Source organism: Bufo bufo, chromosome 6 (genome assembly GCF_905171765.1).
Source record: "Bufo bufo chromosome 6, aBufBuf1.1, whole genome shotgun sequence".
Taxonomy (NCBI): Eukaryota; Metazoa; Chordata; class Amphibia; order Anura; family Bufonidae; genus Bufo; species Bufo bufo.
In genome coordinates, this window is record NC_053394.1 from 359,256,290 (window position 1) to 359,280,395 (window position 24,106).

The window sequence follows — 24,106 nt, forward strand, 5'->3', positions numbered from 1 at the left end:
GCAGCGGTTATTGGGAAGCACCGGCCGCAGATCACCCCTGAACACGGCGCCCGGGACCGCGGGAGTAAGCAGGGGAACAGCAGCGCACAGCAGCCCCTGTTACAGATGGATGGATAGATAGATATATATAGATAGATATATTAGATAGATAGATAGATAGATAGAGATATTAGATATATAGATAGATATATTAGATATGTAGATAGATAGATAATTTTTATGAAATAAAGAGTTGCTAAACTGTAAAAAAAACATACACCTATTTGAAACCCACTCAATTCCACTGATAACTTTTTAAAGCTTTGGACATGTTGTCAGTGGTGATCCAGGCGCTCAGACCCCTAATTATTACTAGCGAGCGCCGTGACCCTTCATTCCTGGTTGTCTCAGCTTTCCTCCAAAGGCGATGTTAGCGGTCTATGAGTAGCAGTCTTGGGTTCTTGCAGGAGGTGGGATTCAGGTCTTTGAGGAGATGCCCTGCTGGACACTTTGGGGGTTATTTACTAGCGGAAATACATCGATATTAGGCGTATTTTGTGTCGCAGATTGCTGCTCAGACATTCTTTGTGCTGCAATCTGCAACTTGTCCCCACTCACGCCAGGTCTAAAAAAGTAGGCATGGCGTGAGCGGGGAAGGGCTGGAAGGCCCGCCTCATTCATAATTTTCTTCATCTGTTTTAGGTGTAGAAACTGGTCTAAATCTACGCTAGCAAGGGAGCTGGCGTAGATTTAGAAGAGGCGGTGGTTCCTCTAAAGTTATGAAGAGGCCGGTGCCTCTACATAACTCCGGCAGAACCAAAGTCAGCGCAGGGGCTTATTAAGACTGGCAGCTAAAACGCCGGTTTTAATAAATGCCCCCCTTTGTGCCTTATTCGCAATTTCTAAGGGCTGAGAAACCTGGATAAAGATATGGTATGGTTTGAATGATATTTGTGAGAGAACTACGGCGCATTGGTATGGGTTACAAATTGTAGAAATAGGTGACAGATTCTCTTTAAAGGGGCCGTGTCACAAAGCATATTCTACATTTTTCAAACCAGCACCTGGATCTGAATACTTTTGTAATCGCATGTAATTAAAAATGTAGCATAGCCAGTGAGCTATACGATTAAAATGTATCTGTATTGCGCCACCTTCTGTTTGTTTTTTTCCTTATTCTTTGTCCGTCTCATTGAGCTGGTCGCACATGCTCAATTTAAATCTTCTTCTGCCACCACCAGCCATTCTGTTTTCTGTTAGAAGCTGTGGCAGTAACAGGGAGAGAGCTGCAGCAGAAAGGACATGCCCCCTGAGCTGCAGCGGAAAGGACATGCCCCCTGAGCTGCAGCGGAAAGGACATGCCCCCTGAGCTGCAGCGGAAAGGACATGCCCCCTGAGCTGCAGCAGAAAGGACATGCCCCCTAAGCTGCCAGGATTAAGATAATGTAGCAGAGAAATTGGAGCAAGGAATGGGGAGATTTCTAGATCCATGTGAGGTACAGGGCTGGTTCTAGCTTTGTTAGAAAGATATTGTCATGTACCATATGATGTAAGAGTTTATTTTATTTTTTTTGTCACAATTTACACCAGAAAACTGGCATAAATGATAACTGTAGTGAAGGCCGCATAAAAAGGCAAACTGCAACTAAATTAATTAGTCACGGTTTGTGATTATTCTCTTACAGGGGGCTGTGATACGCACAATTAACCCCTCAGGTGCTGCACCTAAAGGGTTAATTGTGCATATCATAGCCCCCTATAAGAGATCAGGGGCTGCCAGGCAGCAGGGGGCAGACCCCCCTCCCTCCCCAGTTTTAATTTCATTGGTGGCCAGTGCGGACCCCCCTCCCTCCCTCTATTGTATTATTTTCATTGGTGGCACAGTGTGCGGCCCCCCCGGCCCCCCCTCCCTCCCTCTATTGTATTATTTTCATTGGTGGCACAGTGTGCGCCCCCCCCGGCCCCCCTCCCTCTCTCTATTGTATTATTTTCATTGGTGGCACAGTGTGCGGCCTCCCCTCCCCCCCCCCCCCCGATCATTGGTGGCAGTGGAGAGTTCTGATCGGAGTCCCAGTTTAATCACTGGGGCTCCGATCGATAACCATGGCAACCAGGACGCTACTGCAGTCCTGGTTGCCATGGTTACTTAGCAATATTAGAAGCATCATACTTACCTCTTGCGCTGTCTGTGACCGGCCGGGAGCTCCTCCTACTGGTAAGTGACAGATCATTAAGCAATGCGCCACACAGACCTGTCACTTACCAGTAGGAGGAGCTCCCGGCCGGTCACAGACAGCGCAGCAGGTAAGTATGATGCTTCTAATATTGCTAAGTAACCATGGCAACCAGGACTGCAGTAGCGTCCTGGTTGCCAAGGTTACCGAACGGAGCCCCAGCGATTAAACTGGGACTCCGATCGGAACTCTCCGCTGCCACCAATGATCGGGGGGGGGAGAGGTGAGGCCGCACACTGTGCCACCAATGAAAATAATACAATAGAGGGAGGGAGGGGGGCCGGGGGGGGGGGGGGCGCACACTGTGCCACTAATGAAAAAAATACAATAGAGGGAGGGAGGGGGCACACACTGGCCACCAATGAAAATAATACAATAGAGGGAGGGGGGGGGCCGGGGGGGGCCGCACACTGGCCACCAATGAAATTAATACAATAGAGGGAGGGAGGGGGGCCGAGGGGGGTCTGCCCCCTGCTGCCTGGCAGCCCCTGATCTCTTACAGGGGACTATGATACGCACAATTAACCCCTCTCAGGTGCGGCACCTGAGGGGTTAATTATGTGGATCACAACCCCCTGTAAGAGATCGGGTGCTGCCAGGCAGCAGGGGGCAGTCATGTACACAGTTCTTAGTATATTCTAACTTGAAGCGTCCCCATCACCATGGGAACGCCTCTGTGTTAGAATATACTGTCGGATCTGAGTTTCACGATCTAACTCATATCCGACAGTATATTCTAACATAGAGGCGTTCCCATGGTGATGGGGACGCTTCAAGTTAAAATATACCATCGGATTGGAGAAAACTCCGATCCGATGGTATAATAGGGACTCCTGACTTTACATTGAAAGTCAATGGGGGACGGATCAGTTTGCAATTGCACCATATTGTGTCAACGTCAAACGGATCCGTCCCCATTGACTTGCATTGTAAGTCAGGACGGATCCGTTTGGGTCCGCACGGCCAGGCGGACACCAAAACGACTTTTTTTTTCATGTCCGTGGATCCTCCAAAAATCAAGGAAGACCCACAGACGAAAAAACGGTCACGGATCACGGACCTACGGACCCCGTTTTTGCGGACCTCAAAAAAAAACGGTCGTGTGCATGAGGCCTTATGGTCCGCAAACCACAGATCTGCAAAGTACAGACACCGGCTGCGTGCCTGCCGCAATTTTCTCTATTCCTTCACTAGAACTAGCTATTCTTGTCCGCATAATGGACAAGAATAGGACATGTTCTATATTTTGCCGAATGGCCAGACCGATGAGGACAGCACACGGAAGGTGTCTATGTGCTGTCCGTTTTCTTTGTGGGCCCAAAGCAATGAATTGATCTGTGCGCGATCCGCAAAGAATGGGTGCATGAAACCTTAACCGGTTTTCCAGGAGTACCATGTTGAAGAGCTACCCTCAGGATAGGTCATCAATATCTGCCCAGTGGTGTTCATCACCACCGATCAGCTGTTTGATGAGGCTGTGGAGCTCCGCTGAGCACTGCGGCCTCCTCATAGTATACCTAGCACAGCGCCCTACATTGTATAGTGGCTGTCCTTGGTTTTTCAGCTGAGTCCTATTAACTTCCAAGTCACTTGTGGTCGCAGCCTCTTCATATAGCTGATAGGCTGAGATATCGGGAGTCGGACCCCCACTGATCAGATGTTGATGGTAAAACCCCTTTAAGGGCTCATGCACATGACCATATGTACTTTGCTGTCCGCAAAGATGGATCTGCAAAAAATACGGATGACGTCCGAGTGCATTCCGTATTTTGCGAAACAGAAACACCTGGCCCCTAATAGAATAGTCCTATCCTTGTCCGTAATGCGGACAATAATAAGACATATTCAACTTTTTTGTGGAACGGACATCCGGAAACAGAATGCACGTGGAGTAACTCCTGTTTTTTTTGCAGACCCATTGAAATGAATGGTTCGGCATATGGTCTGCAAAAAAAAAAACGGAACGGACATGGAAAGAAAATAAGTTTGTGTGCATGAGCCCTAACTCGACTTACATGCTTATGAAAGAAGACCGAGGCCTGGGCCCACAGGTACAGAGGGTACATGATGCCACACAGACAGAGACAACGGTTCTTTCCCAGCAGTTGAGTTTACTGAACAATGTAGTGAACAAGAAGCTGAGAATATATAAAACAGATTGGTACACAGAGAATAAACCAACAGTAAATGTAACACTGTCTAACAATAAACCAGTAACTGTGATGTTTTCCCCAAAGTCCATTAAGCGGCCTAGCTGCACTTGTATGTTCCTGGACGAGTTCCTCGTTGGGGTGCAGCCTAAGTATTGCACAATGCTATTTGTAATCCACAGGGAAATGATGTCTGTCTCTTGTAACTTTAATCCTTACTCCAGCTCACAGCATATAACACCCTATGAGCAGCCAGTGAGATAGGAAGGTGTCGGAGTCCCTTAGGGCTATGCATTAGCGTGCAGCCCGTACACCGCAATGTAACTGTACTTGTAGCGTTATTGTATGTCCAAATGTCACTTCAACAGTGTGGTGCAATGTGACGCAGCAAAGCCGCACGTACAGTTCCTTGAGCAGGTTCTTGGTGCTTTTTATTATTTTCTGGTCCACTCCAGAACTGGATCCTACAGACACGACACTCCTGGGGTCATTGCTGCAAACCTCCTCTTCGTGCTGTCGCCAGTCTCCACCGTGAGCCGGTCCATTCCCTTCCAGATTCAGCAGAGATGATCCCTTGTGGTTTCCAGCAGCACCAAGCACAGCCTCACTTCCTGCTTCTAGAGGAACCTCCTCCCCAGTGTCAAACCTGCATATTCAGCTTGCAATTACACTTGTAAGGGGGGTCCAAAACAGCCTATAAATTAGCTATTTTCCAACTTTGCTAACTAAATAGGTTATTAGTATTCCTCTGATAGACAGCTCCAATGTAGACCTTTATCATCTTATCCTTTGCTGCCATCTACTGACCAAAGTGAGATGTTGCAGTAATTATACAATTTACAACATAGCATAGTAACACATTTAAGGTCCCTTGCCCCACATCCTTACACTTACATGGACAGAGGATAACGTGAAGAATCCAGAATACCCCTTTAAGGCCCAAATTGGCTTGGTCTTCAAGGGGTTAAAAAAGTAAAACTACGTAGCAAGGCTTGATCCTGTTGCTGACAGATTATAACAGCTGCCAGGAGCAGGCAGGCACACATTGCATTTACGCTTCCCCTTGGCACGATGGGAGCCATAACCCACACTGGGCCCTTTCAGTAATCACATCTTCTGCAGCTACAATGGTATAAAGGATCCACTGTTTTATTTTTTTTATATCAGATTATTTTTATTAGCATTTTCATAATAAAAAGTACAACACCGTATAACAATACAGACATATCCACAGCATTGAGATGATTAAGGCCTCATGCACACGACCGTATTTTGTTTCCGTGTCCGATCCGTTTTTTTTGCGGATAGGATGCGGACCCATTCATTTTAATGGGTCCGCAAAAAACGTGGACAGCACACCGTGTGCTGTCCGCATCAGTATGTCCGTTCCGTTGCTCCGCAAAAAAAATAGTGCATGTCCTATTTTTTTCTATTTTGTGGACAAGAATAGGCATTATTACAATGGATCCGCAAAAAAAACTGACCCGCAAAAAAAACTGATCCGTCATCCGTTTTTTTGCGGATCCGCAATTTGCGGACCGTAAAACACATACGGTCGTGTGCATGTAGCCTAAGAGGAAAATAGGTACAACAATCAACCCTTCGTATATAAACCTCCCCCCACACACGCCCCCCACACCCCCTGTGCAACATACCATCACTGGATTAACCCTCCAATGGCTTGGTGTTGCCAAGCTCTGACAGCATTTGGCCCCCGGCATTCCATGATATGAATAATGAGGGCTCCATCCTCATCTCCAATAGGCCATGAAATTCAATACAGGAGCTCCATTGGGCGGTATACTGCATGCCAGTACCTCGCTTCTTACGCCTAGTTTAATTAGAGTCAATATCCGTTTGAGGAGTGCTCCAAAGGAAGGGGCAACGGGGTCTAACCATAGTGAATTCATAAAGAATCTTGGAAATTGCTAATCTATTAGACTCCTGTACGAGCTGGGCTCCCACATATCCCAAGACACAGTTCAGAGGCTGTCTGGGCATCGCCAGCTTATATACCAAATCTATCCTGTCCAAGACTGCTCCCCAAAACCCTGTCAGTCTCGGGCAACCCCAGAACACATGGAGTAGGTCTGCGGGTGAATCGGCACATCTTACACATTGGGCCGAGTCTCGAACCTCTATTTTATTCAAGAATGCCGGCGTGCGGTAGACTCTATGTAACAAGTTTAAAGGCTCCACTGTTAACCAGAAACAGAGGTACATCCGATAAATCAGCTTTTTCCCAGCAGGTTGGGTCTGTGTTTTAGGGCTCATGCACACAAACTTATTTTTTTGTCCGTGTCCGTTCTGTTTTCTTTGCGGCCCGTATGCGGAACCATTCATTTCAATGGAAAAAAGGAAATGATTCCGTATCCGTATGTCCGCAAGTCAGTTCTGCCCAAAAATTTAACATGTTCTTTTCTTGTCTGTTTTGTGGACAAGGACAGGCGTTGATACAGTGGATCTGCAAAAAAACCCGGATGTAACACGAATGTTTTTGCGGACCGCAAAATACATATGGTCGTATGCATGAGCCCTTAGGCTGTTGAAGGAAAAGTTTTAGAGGAAATACAAAGACATACATGTTAGGGAGAAGTCACATCACCATTCTTCTGATTCGTAAGGAAAAAAAAAACAGGATCCTGTAAAAAAACAAACAAAAAAAAAAACGGATCTCGTGCACCAGTTATGCACATTTGGCATCTAAGATCCGATTTTTTTAGATGGAAAAAAAAGTACTGCTTCTACTACAAAATCCAGCTAGCAATATGTCCTTTCGGTGATCGGATTAACCCTTTATGAAGCTGCAAATACATTGTAATGGCAAAAGACACATCAGCATTTAAAGGGGTTCTCCGGGTTAAGAGCTGAACCCGGACATACCCATAATTTCACCCAGGCAGCCCCACCCTGACTTGAGCATTGGAGCCATTCATGCAGGATCGCACAGGACAAGGGCTCTTTTATTTACTATAACACACTGCTGGGCGGAGGCTTCCACCCAGCACTGTTTTCGGTGATGTCACCAGCTCTGATGGGCGGGCTTTAGCGCTGCCCTAGCCGTTTTATAGGTTTGGGACAGAGCTAAAGCCCGCCCATTAGTGACGATGACGTCACCGGGCTCACCGCTGGGTGGAAGCCTCTGCCTGGCAGCCCGAAGAAGAGCCCGGTACGTCACCGGAACTCAACAAAATGCCTTTGCCCTGCACGATTCAGCGCAGGGCAAACTAGAGCATCGGAGCATGAAATGCTTCAATGCTCTTGTCAGGTGGGCTGCCTGGGTGAAATTCTGGGTATGTCCGGGTTCAGCTCTGAACCCGGACAACCCCTTTAAAGGAGTTGTCCAATGCAGAGTAAAGGCCTCATGCACACCGCCGTTTCGTGCATTGGGGACCGCTACTTGCCACAACGGTTCCAGAACCACGGTGCACACGGCCGTTGCTCGCATGTTACGGGCTGCAATACGAGCCACAGCCGGCAACGGCTGTCTGCATGAGGCCTAATTTTGGGCAAAGGGCCTCCTCCACTTTCGTCCCAATGCTATGGTCCCTAACTCTCCCATCTCAACACAGGAAATGCCAGAAAATGTCCACTCAGCCAATAGTTCGCACCACTGTGGACAGTGATTAGCTGAGCTGGCAATTCCTGTGTGTGGAGATAGGACCAGTAAGTAACCCCTAACAATCGGAACGTGAGCTGTAGGAATTGTGGAGGCGAGTATCACTTGCATTTTTGACCCACTCTGTGCCAAAATTATTTCCCTGCAGGATAAAGCCTTTTGTCCAGGATTTTTTTTTTATTTGCACCCAGCCCGCAGTAACTGTTGTGAAATCCATACTCATTTTGCTCTCCTCCGTTGCAGCCAATGATTGGCCTCAGCGGTGATGTCTCCATAAGCGGCACACCACTGTTGGGTCATGTTCTCCTGGGGACACATCACCGCTGAGGCCAGTCATTCTAGTGAATGGGAGCTGAGGTGCATCCAGGACATCCACTACACAGTGCACAAAGATGTCTGATTTCAGTGCCGTACACTATGCTAGTTCCGGTGGCCAGTGTTACTGAGGATAGGTCTACAATATCAGTCCTGGACAACCCCTTTAATGCTGAGCTTATAGCAAGCATGCCATTTTATGGACAAGAAAATACAAGTACACAAACACATTCCTTGGGGATTACACCTGGTGGTATAAGAAATCTTTTAATTAGGATATTAAACCAGACATTCCAATCCCCCTTTCAAACATATGTCTTGCACACAGATGCAATAAGATTCGAGACGTCTCTATCACCAATATTACATCTTTTTAAATGTTCTTTTCTTCATATTTTTAGGTCCATTATGCAGCATTATAGTGGAGAAATTTGGCTGCAGAGTGGCAGTGATGGCCGGTGGTCTCCTGTGTGGGATTGGGATGGTCATCAGCTCCTTCTCTCAGACTATAATTCACCTGTACTTAAGCGCTGGAATTATCGGAGGTGAGTTCATATAATACATACTGTCACCATGACGTGTCTAGTCAGGGGCGTAGCTAAAGGCTCATGGGCCCTGGTACAAGAGTTCAGCTTGGGCCCCCGCCCCTCAGTGCTTTGTGGCCAGGGGGGAAGCACATAGCATTCATGCTGCCTGAGGCAAAAATTGAACCCCCCTCCCTGCTAAATTCTTGACCTAACCCCTTCCGTCCAGCCACCTGACCAGCATGCACTTTCTATAATTCTGGTGTTTTCTTATGCGGCACAAGGGTCTTTGGGCCCCTCAGGCTCCTAGGCCCGGTAGCGACTGCTACCTCTGCATCCCCTACAGCTGCGCCCCTGTATCTAGTACAGCTTACTATATTCAGAGACTTAGATCTTTCTAATAAATCTTCAACTTCGTTTTCTTTTTAAAGGGGTTCTCCAGGAATACAGATTTTTTTAGCAAGCCCCTGAACCCTGCCCCGTAAACAGAAGATTCATACTTACCTGCTCCCCACCACTGTGGTCCTCTACACTGCCTCTACTGTGACCATGTTCCAGTCCACGGTGTGTTTTCTTCTGGCGCTGCATGGGCATGGTAATATGCTCCACTGAAGCCAAGGTTTGGCTTCAGCAACCTTGCCACGTCACGACTGAACGTAGCCATTGGCTGCAGTGGAGCATGTGACTATGCCCATGCAACGCTGGAAGAAAACAAGTCAGGGACACAATGGAGGCAGAGTGAAGCACCAAAGAGGCAGGAAGCAGGTATTAATTTTCTTTTCACCAAGGCAGGCTGTGGAAACTTCCTAAAAAAATATCCAGTAATCCTAGATAACCCCTTTAACCCCTAAAGGACTCAGCCCTATTTCACCTTAAGGACCAGGCCATTTTTTGCAAATCTGACCAGTGTCACTTTAAGTGCTGATAACTTTAAAATGCTTTGACTTATCCAGGCCATTCTGAGATTGTTTTTTCATCACATATTGTACTTCATGACACTGGTAAAATTAAGTTAAAAAAATGCATTTTTATTTATAAAAAAATACCAAATTTACCAAAAATTTGTAAAAAATTGCAAATTTCCAAGTTTCAATTTCTCTACTTCTATAATACATAGTAATACCTCCAAAAATAGTTATTACTTTACATTCCCCATATGTCTGCTTCATGTTTGGATCAATTTGGGAATGATATTTTATTTTTGGGGGATGTTACAAGGCTTAGAAGTTTAGAAGAAAATCTTGAAATTTTTCAGAAATTTTCAAAACCCCACTTTTTAGGGACCAGTTTAGGTCTGAAGTCACTTTGTGAGGCTTACATAATAGAAACCACCCAAAAATGACCCCATTCTAGAAAATACACCCCTCAAGGTATTCAAAACTGATTTTACAAACTTTGTTAACCCTTTAGGTGTTGCACAAGAGTTATTGGCAAATAGAGATGAAATTTAAGAATTTCAATTTTTTTGGCAAATGTTCCATTTTAATCCATTTTTTCCAGTAACAAAGCAAGGGTTAACAGCCAAACAAAATGCTATATTTATTGCCCCGAATCTGTAGTTTGAAGAAACACCCCATATGTGGCCGTAAACTACTGTACGGGCACACAGTAGGGCGTAGAGGGAAAGGTGCGCCATATGGTTTTTGGAAGGCAGATTTTCCTGGACTGTTTTTTTTGACACCATGTCCCATTTGAAGCCCCCCTGATGCACCCCTAGAGTATAAACTCCATAAAAGTGACCCCATCTAAGAAACTACACCCCTCGAGGTATTCAAAACTGATTTGACAAAGTTTGTTAACCCTCAAGATTTAATGGAAAATAGAGATACAATTTCAAAATTTCACTTTTTTGGCAGATTTTCCATTTTAATATTTTTTTTCCAGTTACAAAGCAAGGGTTAACAGCCAAACAAAACTCAATATCTATGGCCCTGATTCTGTAGTTTACAGAAACATCCCATATGTGGTCGTAAACTGCTGTACGGGCACACGGCAGGGCGCAGAAGGAAAGGAATGCCATACGGTTTTGAAGCCCCCCTGATGCACCCCTAGAGTAGAAACTCCAAAAAAGTGACCCCATTTTAGAAACTACGGGATAGGGTGGTAGTTTTGTTGGTACTAGTTTAGGGTACATATGGTTTTTGGTTGCTCTATATTACACTTTTTGTGAGCAAGGTAACAAGAAATAGCTTTTTTGGCACCGTTTTTTTTTGTTATTTACAACATTCATCTGACAGGTTAGATCATGTGGTATTTTTATAGAGCAGGTTGTCACGGACGCGGCGATACCTAATATGTATACAATTTTTTTATGATTTCATTTTTTAAACAAAAAAAATAATGTTTTAGTGTCTCCATAGTCTGAGAGCCATAGTTTTTTCAGTTTTTGGGCGATTATTTTAGGTAGGGTCTCAATTTTTGTGGGATGAGATGATGGTTTGATTGGCACTATTTTGGGGTGCATATGACTTTTTGATCGCTTGCTATTACACTTTTTGTGACGTAAGATGACAAAAAATTGCTTTTTTTACACCGTTTTTATTTTTATTTTTTTTACGGTGTTCACCTGAGGGGTTAGTTCATGTGATATTTTTATAGAGCCGGTCGATACGGACGCGGCGATACCTAATATGTATACTTTTCTTTTATTTATGTAAGTTTTACACAATGATTTCATTTTTGAAACAAAAAAAATCGTTTTAGTGTTTCCATAGTCTAAGAGCCATAGTTTTTTTTCAGTTTTTGGGCGATTATCTTGGGTAGGGTATGATTTTTGCGGGATGAGATGACGGTTTGATTGGTACTATTTTGGCATACATGCGACTTTTTTGATCACTTTTATTAACTTTTTTGGGAAGTAAGGTGGGCAAAATTTCAATTTCCTCATAGTTTTTATTTTTTAATTTTTATGGCGTTTACCGTGCGGGGAAAGTAACATGACCGTTTTATAGATCCGGTCGTTACGGACGTGGCGATACCTAATATGTGTAGTATATTTTTATTTTTTTATTTTTATTCAGTGATAAATGTGTTTTTTTTATCTTTACTTTTTTCACTTTTTAAAAAAAAAATTGGACCCAGACCCACTTAGTTCTTGAAGATCCAGTGGGTCTGATGTCTGTATAATACAGTGCAATACACTATATAGTGTATTGTACTGTATTTTACTTACACTTTGTCTGAACAGATCTATGCCTTTAGCACAGATCCGTTCAGCACCATGGACAGCAGGATGCCTGAGAAGGTGTCCTGTTGCCATGGGAACCTTCCCCGTCTGCTCAGTTGTGGCTACAACTGAGCAGACGGGAAAGGGTAAGGAGGGGGGCTCCCTCCCTCTGTGACCCCATCCTGTCTGGGGGCTGCAAAGGCACAGCAGCCCCCCGATGGGAGATGGAGGGAGCTCCCTCACTGTTAACCCTTTCCATACAGCGGTCCGTACGGACGGCGGTATGTAAAGGGTTAAACGGCTGACATCACAGCACAGATGTCAGCCGTTTATACCGGAGTGTCAGCAATGTGCTGACACTCTGGTATAACCACTGGACACCAATGAATATTCAAGAGGAGGCGGGCGGGGGATCGCGATCCCGCCTCCCGCACCGCCCGCCTCCCGCCCCGCCCGCAACCCCCCCCCCCTGCACCACCCGCCGGCATAAAATCATTCAGGGGTGCAGGGGGGGTGAAAAAAACTTTATCTGGGGCATTTTAAAGTTTGATCCCCGCGGTGATCAGAAACTTCAGAAAGCGCTGCAAACCGCAGGTCTGAATTGACCTGCGGTTTGCTGCGATCGCCGATACGGGGGGGGTCATATGACCCCCCCCCCGGCGTTGTGACAGGATGCCCAATGAATGATTTCAGCGGGCATCCTGTTCCGATTAACCCCCGCAGCGCCGCAATCTCATTTTAAACTAATGACGTACCGATACGTCATGGGTCCTTAAGGACTCGGGAAACATGCCGTACCGGTACGTCATGCGTCCCTAGGGTAAGTCCAAAAATGATAGGGGTTATCTGGCTGCAAATTTTCTAAAGGGTCAGAATGACATAAAAAATAAAAAAAAATGTAAGAAGTGATGTTCACCAGTCCCACGTTGCTCCCGTACCAATGCCTTCCCGCTTCTCTTTACTTTCTGGTCCTTCCTGATGCACAAAAAATGAAGTTGACCCGCCACTGATTGGCTATGGGGTCATCCCGTTGGAACTGGGAAGTGTCCGAACGGGATCAGAGGGGGAGCGGTGAGGAAGTATCACTTGTTTATTTTTTATGCCATTCTGAGCCTTTTTATAACAAAAAAATCCAGGTCAGACAACCATTTGAAGGTCATTTGATGTACACTGCTCAAAAAAATAAAGGGAACACTTAAACAACACAATGTAACTCCAAGTCAATCACACTTCTGTGAAATCAAACTGTCCACTTAGGAAGCAACACTGAGTGACAATCAATTTCACACGCTGTTGTGCAAATGGGATAGACAACAGGTGGAAATTATAGGCAATTAGCAAGACACCCCCAATAAAGGAGTGGTTCAGCAGGTGGTGACCACAGACCACTTCTCAGTTCCTATGCTTCCTGGCTGATGTTTTGGTCACTTTTGAATGCTGGCGGTGCTTTCACTCTAGTGGTAGCATGAGATGGAGTCTACAACCCACACAAGTGGCTCAGGTAGTGCAGCTTATCCAGGATGGCACATCAATGCGAGCTGTGGCAAGAAGGTTTGCTGTGTCTCTCAGCATAGTGTCCAGAGCATGGAGGCGCTACCAGGAGACAGGCCAGTACATCAGGAGACGTGGAGGAGGCCGTAGGAGGGCAACAACCCAGCAGCAGGACCTTGTGCAAGGAGGAACAGGAGGAGCACTGCCAGAGCCCTGCAAAATGACCTCCAGCAGGCCACAAATGTGCATGTGTCTGCTCAAACGGTCAGAAACAGACTTCATGAGGGTGATATGAGGGCCCGACATCCACAGGTGGGGGTTGTGCTTACAGGCCAACACCGTGCAGGACGTTTGGCATTTGCCAGAGAACACCAAGATTGGCAAATTCGCCACTGGCGCCCTGTGCTCTTCACAGATGAAAGCAGGTTCACACTGAGCACATGTGACAGACGTGACAGAGTCTGGAGACGCCGTGGAGAACGTTCTGCTGCCTGCAACATCCTCCAGCATGACCGGTTTGGCATTGGGTCAGTAATGGTGTGGGGTGGCATTTCTTTGAAGGGCCGCACAGCCCTTCATGTGCTCGCCAGAGGTAGCCTGACTGCCATTAGGTACCGAAATTAGATCCTCAGACCCCTTGTGAGATCAAATGCTGGTGCGGTTGGCCCTGGGTTCCTCCTAATGCAAGACAATGCTAGACCTCATGTGGCTGGAGTGTGTCAGCAGTTCTTGCAAGACGAAGGCATTGATGCTATGGACTGGCCCGCCCGTTCCCCAGACCTGAATCCAATTGAGCACATCTGGGACATCATGTCTCGCTCTATCCACCAACGTCACGTTGCACCACAGACTGTCCAGGAGTTGGCAGATGCTTAAGTCCAGGTCTGGGAGGAGATCCCTCAGGAGACCGTCCGCCACCTCATCAGGAGCATGCACAGGCGTTGTAGGGAGGTCATACAGGCACGTGGAGGCCACACACACTACTGAGCCTCATTTTGACTTGTTTAAAGGACATTACATCAAAGTTGGATCAGCCTGTAGTGTGTTTTTCCACTTTAATTTTCAGTGTGACTCCAAATCCAGACCTCCATGGGTTAAAAAATTTGATTTCCATTTTTTTATTTTTGTGTGATTTTGTTGTCAGCACATTCAACTATGTTAAGAACAAAGTATTTCAGAAGAATATTTAATTAATGCAGATCTAGGATGTGTTATTTTTGTGTTCCCTTTATTTTTTTGAGCAGTGTATTTAAAAGATTTCCTGCACACTGTGAATGCATATACGAATGCAATAAAGGAGGACATTCAGTCTAGAGCATCTTCACACCTCAGCACTGACTTACCAGATAGTCCTGTAAATTGCACTCTGGAGACAGACTCCTACCATCTGTAAGAGAGCCACTTGCGTATTTTTCCAGAGAGCGGTGTTTCTACTTACCTGCTTTTCCCCCTAAGGAGAGTCAGTACTCCCGTGAGCTTGTATTGATGGCACTTCAGTAAGCTGTCAGAGCTACACGCCGTCAAATGAACCGGTACATATGTTAAGCCACATGAAGAGGTGAGACAAGACGGCCATTCATATGTCTAGCTGCCCACGTAGGCAGTATCATGGGTACAGGGCCTGGCAGGCAGCGGTGTAGCAGGTGCCAAGGGAGCCGGCACTTCTGGCCCAGGCGCCACATAAAAGAACTAGTGTTGTACATGGCACATGGTAGGTGGGGCCCTCATACAGATTTTTGTTTAGGGCCCATGAGCTGCAACTTACATCTCAGCTCTTCATTGGTCAGAGAAGTTGGATATTTCATGTTCACTCCTATTGTTTTCGTCAGAGTGATGCGCCCTCAAGTGCCCCCTTTAAGAGCCGCCCACTGAATGATGCTCTGCATTTCCTACAGTTCAAATGCTCACCTACGCCACATTCTCCCTGCCATCAGCTCCCTGCTTCTCCATTCTCCATTGGTGATTCAATGCGTGGCAGGTGCCATGCTGACCCACAGACAGCACAGAACGAAGCAGTCTGATGACATCACTGCACCAGTCAGGGCTGAATCACTGATGGCAGGGGAATGGTGGAGAAGGGAGCTCTTGTATGTGCATCCTGAGGATGCAGATATAACATAGTAACATAGTTTATAAGGCTGAAAAAAGACATACTGGTATGTCCATCCAGTTTAGCCTGTTGTCCTGAAAGTGGATCCAGAGGAAGGCAAAAAAAAAAACTGAGGGGAACTCTTGAACTCTTTTAGTGAACTCACCATCACCACCTCCTCAGGCAGAGAGTTCCATAGTCTCACTGCTCTTACCGTAAAGAATCCTCTTCCATGTTTTTGTACAAACCTTCTTTCCTCCAGACGCAGAGGATGTCCCCTCATCACAGTCACAGTCCTGGGGATAAATAGATGATGGGAGAGATCTCTGTACTGACCCCTGATATATTTATACATAGTAATTAGATCTCCCCTCAGTTGTCTTTTTTCTAAAGTGAATAACCCTATATAGTTCAAAGTAGGGAATGCAGGAGTCCAGACAGTTGTCAACCACGGTCTGGATTTGGTTTACAGTCCACAAGTTGAGATGATAGAAGAACTGACACTAATGTCAATTCCCCTCCATATACGGTGACTTTACATTCATATTTTTGGTTTCCACTGACAATTTGATGTTTTTTTTTCCAACTGGGCATGTTGTTTCCACCTTTTTAAATGACCCAAATAATCTCCATCTTTTTTCCACCCACAGGCTTAGGACTCTGTTTCTCCTTCCAAGGAGCAATCACGGTGCTTGGTTACTACTTTATCAAGCGTCGGACTTTGGCCAATTCTCTGTCCTCCACAGGAGCATCAATAGGCATGGCTCTCTGGCCCATCGCATCACAGCATCTCTTGGAGACAATGGGTTGGAGAGGTTCCTTTATGATCTTTGGCGGCGTGTTGCTCAACTGTTGCGTATGTGGTGCTATCATGAGGCCAGTGAAAGCTCCACCACCTGCACCTAGTAAAGATGGAGCCAACGGGGTTACAAAAGGCGTTGAAGAATTGGAACAGGCTAAAGGTCTACAAAGATACATAGCTTTTGACCTGCTGCTTCGGCACAGACGATATCAGATTTATACAATAGGTGTCAGCGGGATGGTTATGGGCTTTGTCTTGCCTCTTTTCTACTTGGTACCGTACGCTACCAGCAATGGCATAGATGAATCGACCGCTGCCCTCCTGCTCTCCCTCATTGGTTTCATCAATATATTTACACGTCCACTGTCCGGACTGGTGTCCCAGCAGCGGATATTCTCTGGGAAGCTGATTTACCTATTTAGTGGGGCAGTAATTGTGAATGGACTTTGCAACCTGATTTGTGCATCTTCTGCCTCCTTCCCCGTCCTTATTGCTTATTGTGTCATGTATGGCATCTCTATGAGTGTCATTGGATCGCTTTTATTCCAAGTGCTGATGGATATAGTTGGCATGAAGCGATTTCCTGGAGCTTTTGGACTTTTTACCATCATGGAAAGTGTTACAATCCTGTTGGGACCACCACTGGCAGGTAGGTAAAAAGTGACTGTCAATATCATGTAAAAAGGTTTTCCCAAGATTAATGTAAAAAATTAATATCAGACATCATATAGTACATGACAATGTCTTTCTAATAAAACTAGAACCAGACCTGTACCTCACATGGATCCAGAGATCTCCCCATTCATGGTTCTGCTAGATTTATATCAAGCTGACAGCTCAAGGGGAGTGTCTTCTCTGCTGAAGCTAAGGGGCGTGTCCATGCTCTGCCTATCACAGCTCAGGAGGCAGGTGAAGGATGAAACTGAGCATGTGCAGCCTTTTCAGTGAGCAGGACAAAGAAATAAGGAAAAGAACAAACAGCAGGTGGCGCTATATGAATACATTTTATTGAATAACTCAGTGGCTATGCAAAAAATTTTATTACATGCAATTACAAAAGTATTCAGATCCAGGTGTTGGTTTAAAAACTGTAGAATATTTTTCATGGGACAACCCCTTTAATAAATGTAAGTTATATATAAACTCTCATACTCTGTAGATGTTACACCTGCACAATCTAGATGGAAAAAAAACTGTAGCATATCTGCCCTTCTCCCCAAATATATATCCATTAGTACATTTATTAATGGGCCTTTCTGTTTTCATCCCTCAGGTCTGCTGGTAGATATCACTGGTGAATATAAGCTGGTTTTCTACTTCACCTGCCTTGCTGTGACCTTATCTGGACTTTTTATATTTGTGGCATCTTATATAGTCGACAAAAAAGAAAGAAAGACTAAAAATAATCTCTTTGCCCAAAATGACACATCTGGGACTACTGAGCACCCCAATGTTATTTATCGCCCAGCGACAAAACAAGAGGATTTTGTAATATGAGTGACCACTGATAAAGGATGACCCACTGATAGGATCTGCCGGGACAATATGGACATTGACGTCTGTGAGGGTCAGACGTTTTTATGAAATCTATGCACCGCACCTTAGCTCACAGGTCTACGAGGTGATGTTCTTCTCTCAGGGAGTCAACATGTTTGATTTTACCAAAATTAGACGTGGAGAACCAAACCTATGCAAACGAAGGTCAAGAGGAAGAAGAAGGGTATCAGGCGCCTGTAACGGATTTTACCAAATCTAGACGTGGAGAACCAAACCTATGCAACAGAAGGTCAAGAGGAAGAAGAAGGGTATCAGGCGCCTGTAACGGATACCATAAAGTTCAAAATTACACAAAAGCAAAATAATTTTGTGGAGCTTCGCTCAAAAAAGTGTGGCCAGTTTTAGCTAATGTTACAAATTTTCACTACAACACAGTGTTAAACTGTTACTATCCTATAAAGAAAGTGCTGCAGAGTACTGTAAATCTGAAGCCTGTGCAACTTGTTATGTCTTCAGCAGCCGCTGTCTGGAATCGTCTAATTAAGTCTGACTTGGCTAGGTCGCGCTAAGTGTCAATGAAAATCCTACACAAATGACCTGTTATACTATAACGTGAAATCCCTTTTAGGCTACATTCACATGTTTGTAATGGCCATTTTATTTCACTGAGAAATGGATGTTAAAAACTGTCCCCTTCAATTGTATGGCGGCTGTTGGTCCATGAAAACCGACAAAATAGGACATGTAAAAAAAACTAAACGCTGTGTGAATAACCCCATACTTAGGTTTCTTTCACACTTGTGGCAGAGGATTCCAGCAGGCAGTTCCGGCGACGGAAAACTGGATCTGGTTTTCCGGAAGACTTAATACCAGATACGGCATTAATACATTTAAATGGAAATGAATGCCAGATCGGGCATTCCGTCAAGTGTTCAGGATTTTTGGCCGGAGAGAAAACTGCAGCATGCTGTGATATTTTCTCCAGCCAATAAACGTAAGATGGACTGAACTGATGCATCCTGATGTATACTGAACGGAATGCTCTCCATTCAAAATACATTAGGATAAAACTGATCAGTTTTTTTCCGGTATTGAGCCCCTAGGACGGAACTCAATACCGGAAAAGAAAAACGCTTAAAGGGTAACTGTCATGTTTTCATCAACAAAATCAATATTAGCATAGGTTACTGCTGCCGCAGCATTATGTATGAAGCAATCTTTAGTTTCTTCACATACCACTGTTTTCCTTGAGTTTTTCCCTTAGTTACGGCTGTTTAAAAATTTACAATATAAGGACCTTCTCAATATGGCTCCTCTGCCTGTTCTCTGAGGCCAAAACTGCTTTCCCTCACTTCCCATACACACTTGCTGTAGCCAGCAGCTCCCTGCCAGCCAATCAGATTGGATTACTGAGAGACACGCCTCCTCACTCTGAAGCCTAATGCAGGCATGCAGTGTAAAGGACCGCCCCTCTGTCTTCCTGTCTTAGCCGGAGACAGACAAGCCCTAGCAACAGTCTTTTAATGGAGCAATGAAAAGGGACAGAGGACATTAATGAAAGCTGTTATTATAAGGTAATTACAGATCTTTTGACAATCATTGACAGACTAACTCAGGTATACATGCCTAGCTCTAATAAACTAGCACATAAAATAAAAAATATGACAGTTACCCTTTAAGACTACCATTGTTCTTAAAACAGATGTGTGACAGTTGTTAAAAAAAACAAAACAACCATCACAGGTCAGTTTTTCACTGTTGCGAGAATATAGCCTTAGATTTAAAAAAGTGGTCTTCTAAGGGAGTGGTCTTCAAAAAAGAAAATGGCCGATATGCATAACATACTGTGGAAACCTGGTCTGGACAATAGAAAATGCAGTATACTTTCAGTACTTAAAGGGGGTTGTCCATCCAGATGCTGGGAGCTACAGCAGAAAAGATGGCCGTTAAGTGTCCAATAACTCTACAGTGACCCCACAGGGCGAAATTAAGCATTGCATGTTATCTCTGAAATCAATCAAGCTGTCCATGTAAATGCATGACCGTGCTGGGACCTACAAAAATGCAATTGATTGTCCCAAACAAGGCAATAAACCCAGAACTCCTTAACTGAGTATTTGAAGATGGGTTTTGAAAACCAGTCAACCACTTAAAGGGGTGCTCTCACCTGGAACATTGGTGGCATATCTCTATAAGGCCAGAGGTGGGACCCGCACCTATCTCTAGAATGGAGTTCCCAAAGTGAACAAGAGAGCACCGCGCATGCACAGTCTAAAAGTAGCAGAGCACTGGCTCGGCTATTTCCGTCAGCACCATAGAAGTGAATGGAGCGGAGGCCGCGCTTGCGCTGTGCGCTCTCCATTCATTTCTATGGGAATTCTGAAAAAAGCTGAGCGCGCCGCTCGCTTATTTTTAGCGATCCTATAGATGTTATTGGAGGACGGCCGTAAATGTGCTCTGCTCTCTCCTTCACTTTGGGTGCTCCTTTCTAGGAATAGGTGCAGGTCGCTTTAAATAATACAGCAAAACAGGATCTTATTACAATAGACAAAGCACTGAGGGCAATAACTTAATTACAGCCAGCAATTTATGTAAAAAAAAAAAAGCTGCCCCCTCTCCTCACATGTCCGTTTTAGTAACTACTTGTTTACCCATTGTGGGGATTTGCTCTGGTAGACAGACTTGCGGACGCAGTATAGTGGCAACGACAACGTCTTTAACTTAAACAGTTCGGTGTTTAATCACACAAAAGCATAAGCAAAACAAAAAGTCAGTTTCAAGGAAAACAGTCACCTTGAGTCTGGTTTTTGTTCACACCCAGCAGCAATGCAGAAGTCCTTGGACATAACAGAAAACACCTGCTCTCACGCCAACAAAGTAGCAGGCCTTTACCCAGGCCCAAACTCCCAGGTCCCAACACAGAGACTAACAGAGCCTCACTGGCAGAGAGGAGTAAATTCCTACCACCTGATAGTGCTGCCTGTGTTTTATAGCCCAAACCAAGGCCTGGCCTGGAACGTGGGGAGCAGCCACCCACCCTGTACTTTGGCTTCTTCCAGTAAGAGCCGGCCCGGATCGGCTTTGCAGCCATACTAAATAGCAAAACCATGTCAGTCAGCTGCCGCTGACAAATGAAATTACCGGCTCTTACCTCACCAAGGCCAGGAATCTCGGTGACACATACCTTCCGTCAATGACGGACCCTTGCGCCTTACAACACCATGTAATTACAATTTTGGAGCGTCTATTCTTATGACTCCATGTTGTGTTATTCCTTTATTATTCCTGCTAGAAGGTATAAATGACTTACTAGAAGTTTACAATGAAGGTCCAGATGGGTGTTACCTCTTTAAAGGGCTTAGACCTTGTTCACACTTCAGTTATTTGATCAGTGATTTCCAGCAGTTATTGTAAGCCAAAATCAGGTGCTGGTCAAAAACACATAACAGTTGCAGATCTTTTCATTATACCTGATCTCTGTGTAGCCTCCACTCCTTGTTTTGGCTCACAAAAACTGATGGAAATAACTGATCAAATAACTGATGTGTGAACTGGGCCTACAGCAATGTGCCCCTGTAGTAAGCAGTTCAGTAAGCTATGGCGGATTTATACAAGGCCAATGATTGGGAAGGAGGATTAGTACGAATGCTCGTTCCTGATAATTAGCCCGTGGAAATGCTTGTTCATTGGGTGAAATCATCTTTTATGCGCACACCGAAATCATTGTTTCTGGGCTGGTCCCTTTCCAATAATTGCCTCCTCGGTCAGCGCGTGTAAAAGCGCCTTTAGGCTACATGCACATGGCCATTAAAAGCAGTTTTTCATGGCCATTCTGCATCCGTATATGCATTCATTTTCTGGTTGTTTGTCCGTTTTTAATGGTTGTTTTGCCATGAAAAATGAACAAACGGCAAGAAAATGGATGCACACATTCTTAACGGCTATGAAAAACGGATGAATTTCATTGGCTCATTATTTTTAGCATCCCAACCCCCACAGTGCCCTCAGTACACCCCACAGTGCCCCCAAGTATCTATAATGGTCCTCCTGTAATGCTCCCAGGGTCTATAATGCCTCACATAGTAGCCCCAATATATATGGTCCCCCACAATGCCACCCTGTATGGAAAATCCCCACCAAATAATGCCACCTTATATATGAAATCCCCCCAGCAGTGCCCCTCTGTATATAAAATGCCCCAAATAGTGCCCCCAGTATAAGTTAGTGACTCTTTAGTTGGGTGCACACCAAAAAATAAAAAAAACGTAACCATTTGAACGCGCTCAGGTCCATCCAGTGCAGAGCGAGTGTCGGCGCGTTCAAGTGGATGAGGGACGTATATACCGTATATATAAATTTTAACCCCTGAAAGGCATTTTAACCCGTTTTTAACGGCCATTAGATGGGTGCACTCCAGTCTACACAGCCATTAAAAACGGGACCACTGATTTCAATGGGGTCCGTCTGGCCGTGAAAACATGTCCTATTTTCTGACGGCCGCTATTCACTGGCCGTTAAAAAAACAGCTATGTGAATAGCCCCATAGACTGCAATGGTCCTGAAAATGGCTGTCCAAAAAAACGGCCGTCGTGTGCATGTAGCCTAACACTGAGCATGGAAACATTCGCATGGCCATGAGTTTTTTAAGTGATTAGATTACGAACCGGATTCCAAAAAAGTTGGGACACTATACAAATCGTGAATAAAAACTGAATGCAATGATGTGGAGGTGCCAACTTCTAATATTTTATTCAGAATAGAACATAAATCACGGAACAAAAGTTTAAACTGAGAAAATGTACCATTTTAAGGGAAAAATATGTTGAATCAGAATTTCATGGTGTCAACAAATCCCCAAAAAGTTGGGACAAGGCCATTTTCACCACTGTGTGGCATCTCCCCTTCTTCTTACAACACTCAACAGACGTCTGGGGACCGAGGAGACCAGTTTCTCAAGTTTAGAAATAGGAATGCTCTCCCATTCTTGTCTAATACAGGCCTCTAACTGTTCAATTGTCTTGGGCCTTCTTTGTTGCACCTTCCTCATTATGATGCGCCAAATGTTCTCTATAGGTGAAAGATCTGGACTGCAGACTGGCCATTTCAGTACCCGGATCCTTCTCCTACACAGCCATGATGTTGTGATTGATGCAGAATGTGGTCTGGCATTATCTTGTTGAAAAATGCAGGGTCTTCCCTGAAAGAGATGACGTCTGGATGGGAGCATATGTTGTTCTAGAACCTGAATATATTTTTCTGCATTGATGGTGCCTTTCCAGACATGCAAGCTGCCCATGCCACATGCACTCATGCAACCCCATACCATCAGAGATGCAGGCTTCTGAACTGAGCGTTGATAACAACTTGGGTTGTCCACTTTGGTCCGGATGACATGGCGTCCCAGATTTCCAAAAAGAACTTTGAATCGTGACTCGTCTGACCACAGAACAGTCTTCCATTTTGCCACACTCCATTTTAAATGATCCCTGGCCCAGTGAAAACGCCTGAGCTTGTGGATCTTGCTTAGAAATGGCTTCTTCTTTGCACTGTAGAGTTTCAGCTGGCAACGGCAGATGGCACGGTGGATTGTGTTCACTGACAATGGTTTCTGGAAGTATTCCTGAGCCCATTCTGTGATTTCCTTTACTGTAGCATTCCTGTTTGTGGTGCAGTGTCGTTTAAGGGTCCGGAGATCACGGGCATCCAGTATGGTTTTACGGCCTTGACCCTTACGCACAGAGATTGTTCCAGATTCTCTGAATGTAACACCTTTCTGATATTGCTCCACTATCTTTCTGTGCAACATTGTGGGAATTGGTGATCCTCTACCCATCTTGGCTTCTGAGAGACACTGCCAATTGACCTAATTAGTGTTAATTGGTCTTCCAGCTCTTCGTTATGCTCAAATTAACTTTTTCCAGCCTCTTATTGCTACTTGTCCCAACTTTTTGGGGATTTAAAATACAGTGCAGATACCAGCTCACTCGAATCTTGGAATAGGATATGCCCGCGTGCACGGTGCCCGGTATTTTAACCTCCTTTAAAGGGTGCAGCAAGTAAATAACAAATGTAGGCTCCAGCACTCACTTTTGTTGAAGTATCTTTTTCTCCATTCTTTATTGACAAGTGTTCTCAGACATATAGGTTACGAATAAGAAGTTTTCGAAACGCGTCAACAGCCGATACACCTGAGAGATATTTGTGTCCTATATGTCTGTGAACACTTGTCAATAAAGAATG

The 24,106-nt window shown here is 45.0% G+C and overlaps 1 protein-coding gene and 1 long non-coding RNA gene across 3 annotated transcripts in view; one reads left to right on the forward strand and one right to left on the reverse strand.

Moving 5' to 3' along the window:
- The window catches only part of SLC16A5 (solute carrier family 16 member 5), a 36,572-nt gene extending 18,216 nt beyond the window's left edge, over positions 1 to 18,356 (forward strand). For both annotated transcript variants that reach the window (XM_040435677.1, XM_040435676.1), the window contains 3 exons: positions 8,699 to 8,842; positions 16,218 to 17,018; positions 17,643 to 18,356. In XM_040435677.1, coding sequence (XP_040291611.1) covers positions 8,699 to 8,842; positions 16,218 to 17,018; positions 17,643 to 17,866 — 1,169 coding nt within the window. In that variant the 3' untranslated portion in view covers positions 17,867 to 18,356. The remainder of the gene's footprint in view (positions 1 to 8,698; positions 8,843 to 16,217; positions 17,019 to 17,642) is intronic.
- Positions 17,806 to 18,699, reverse strand: LOC121003795. Its single transcript, XR_005779604.1, has 2 exons — positions 18,142 to 18,699; positions 17,806 to 18,056 (listed from the first exon to the last, which is right to left on the reverse strand). It is a non-coding gene; the product is annotated as an uncharacterized LOC121003795 (long non-coding RNA).
- Positions 18,700 to 24,106: the final 5,407 nt, after the last annotated feature.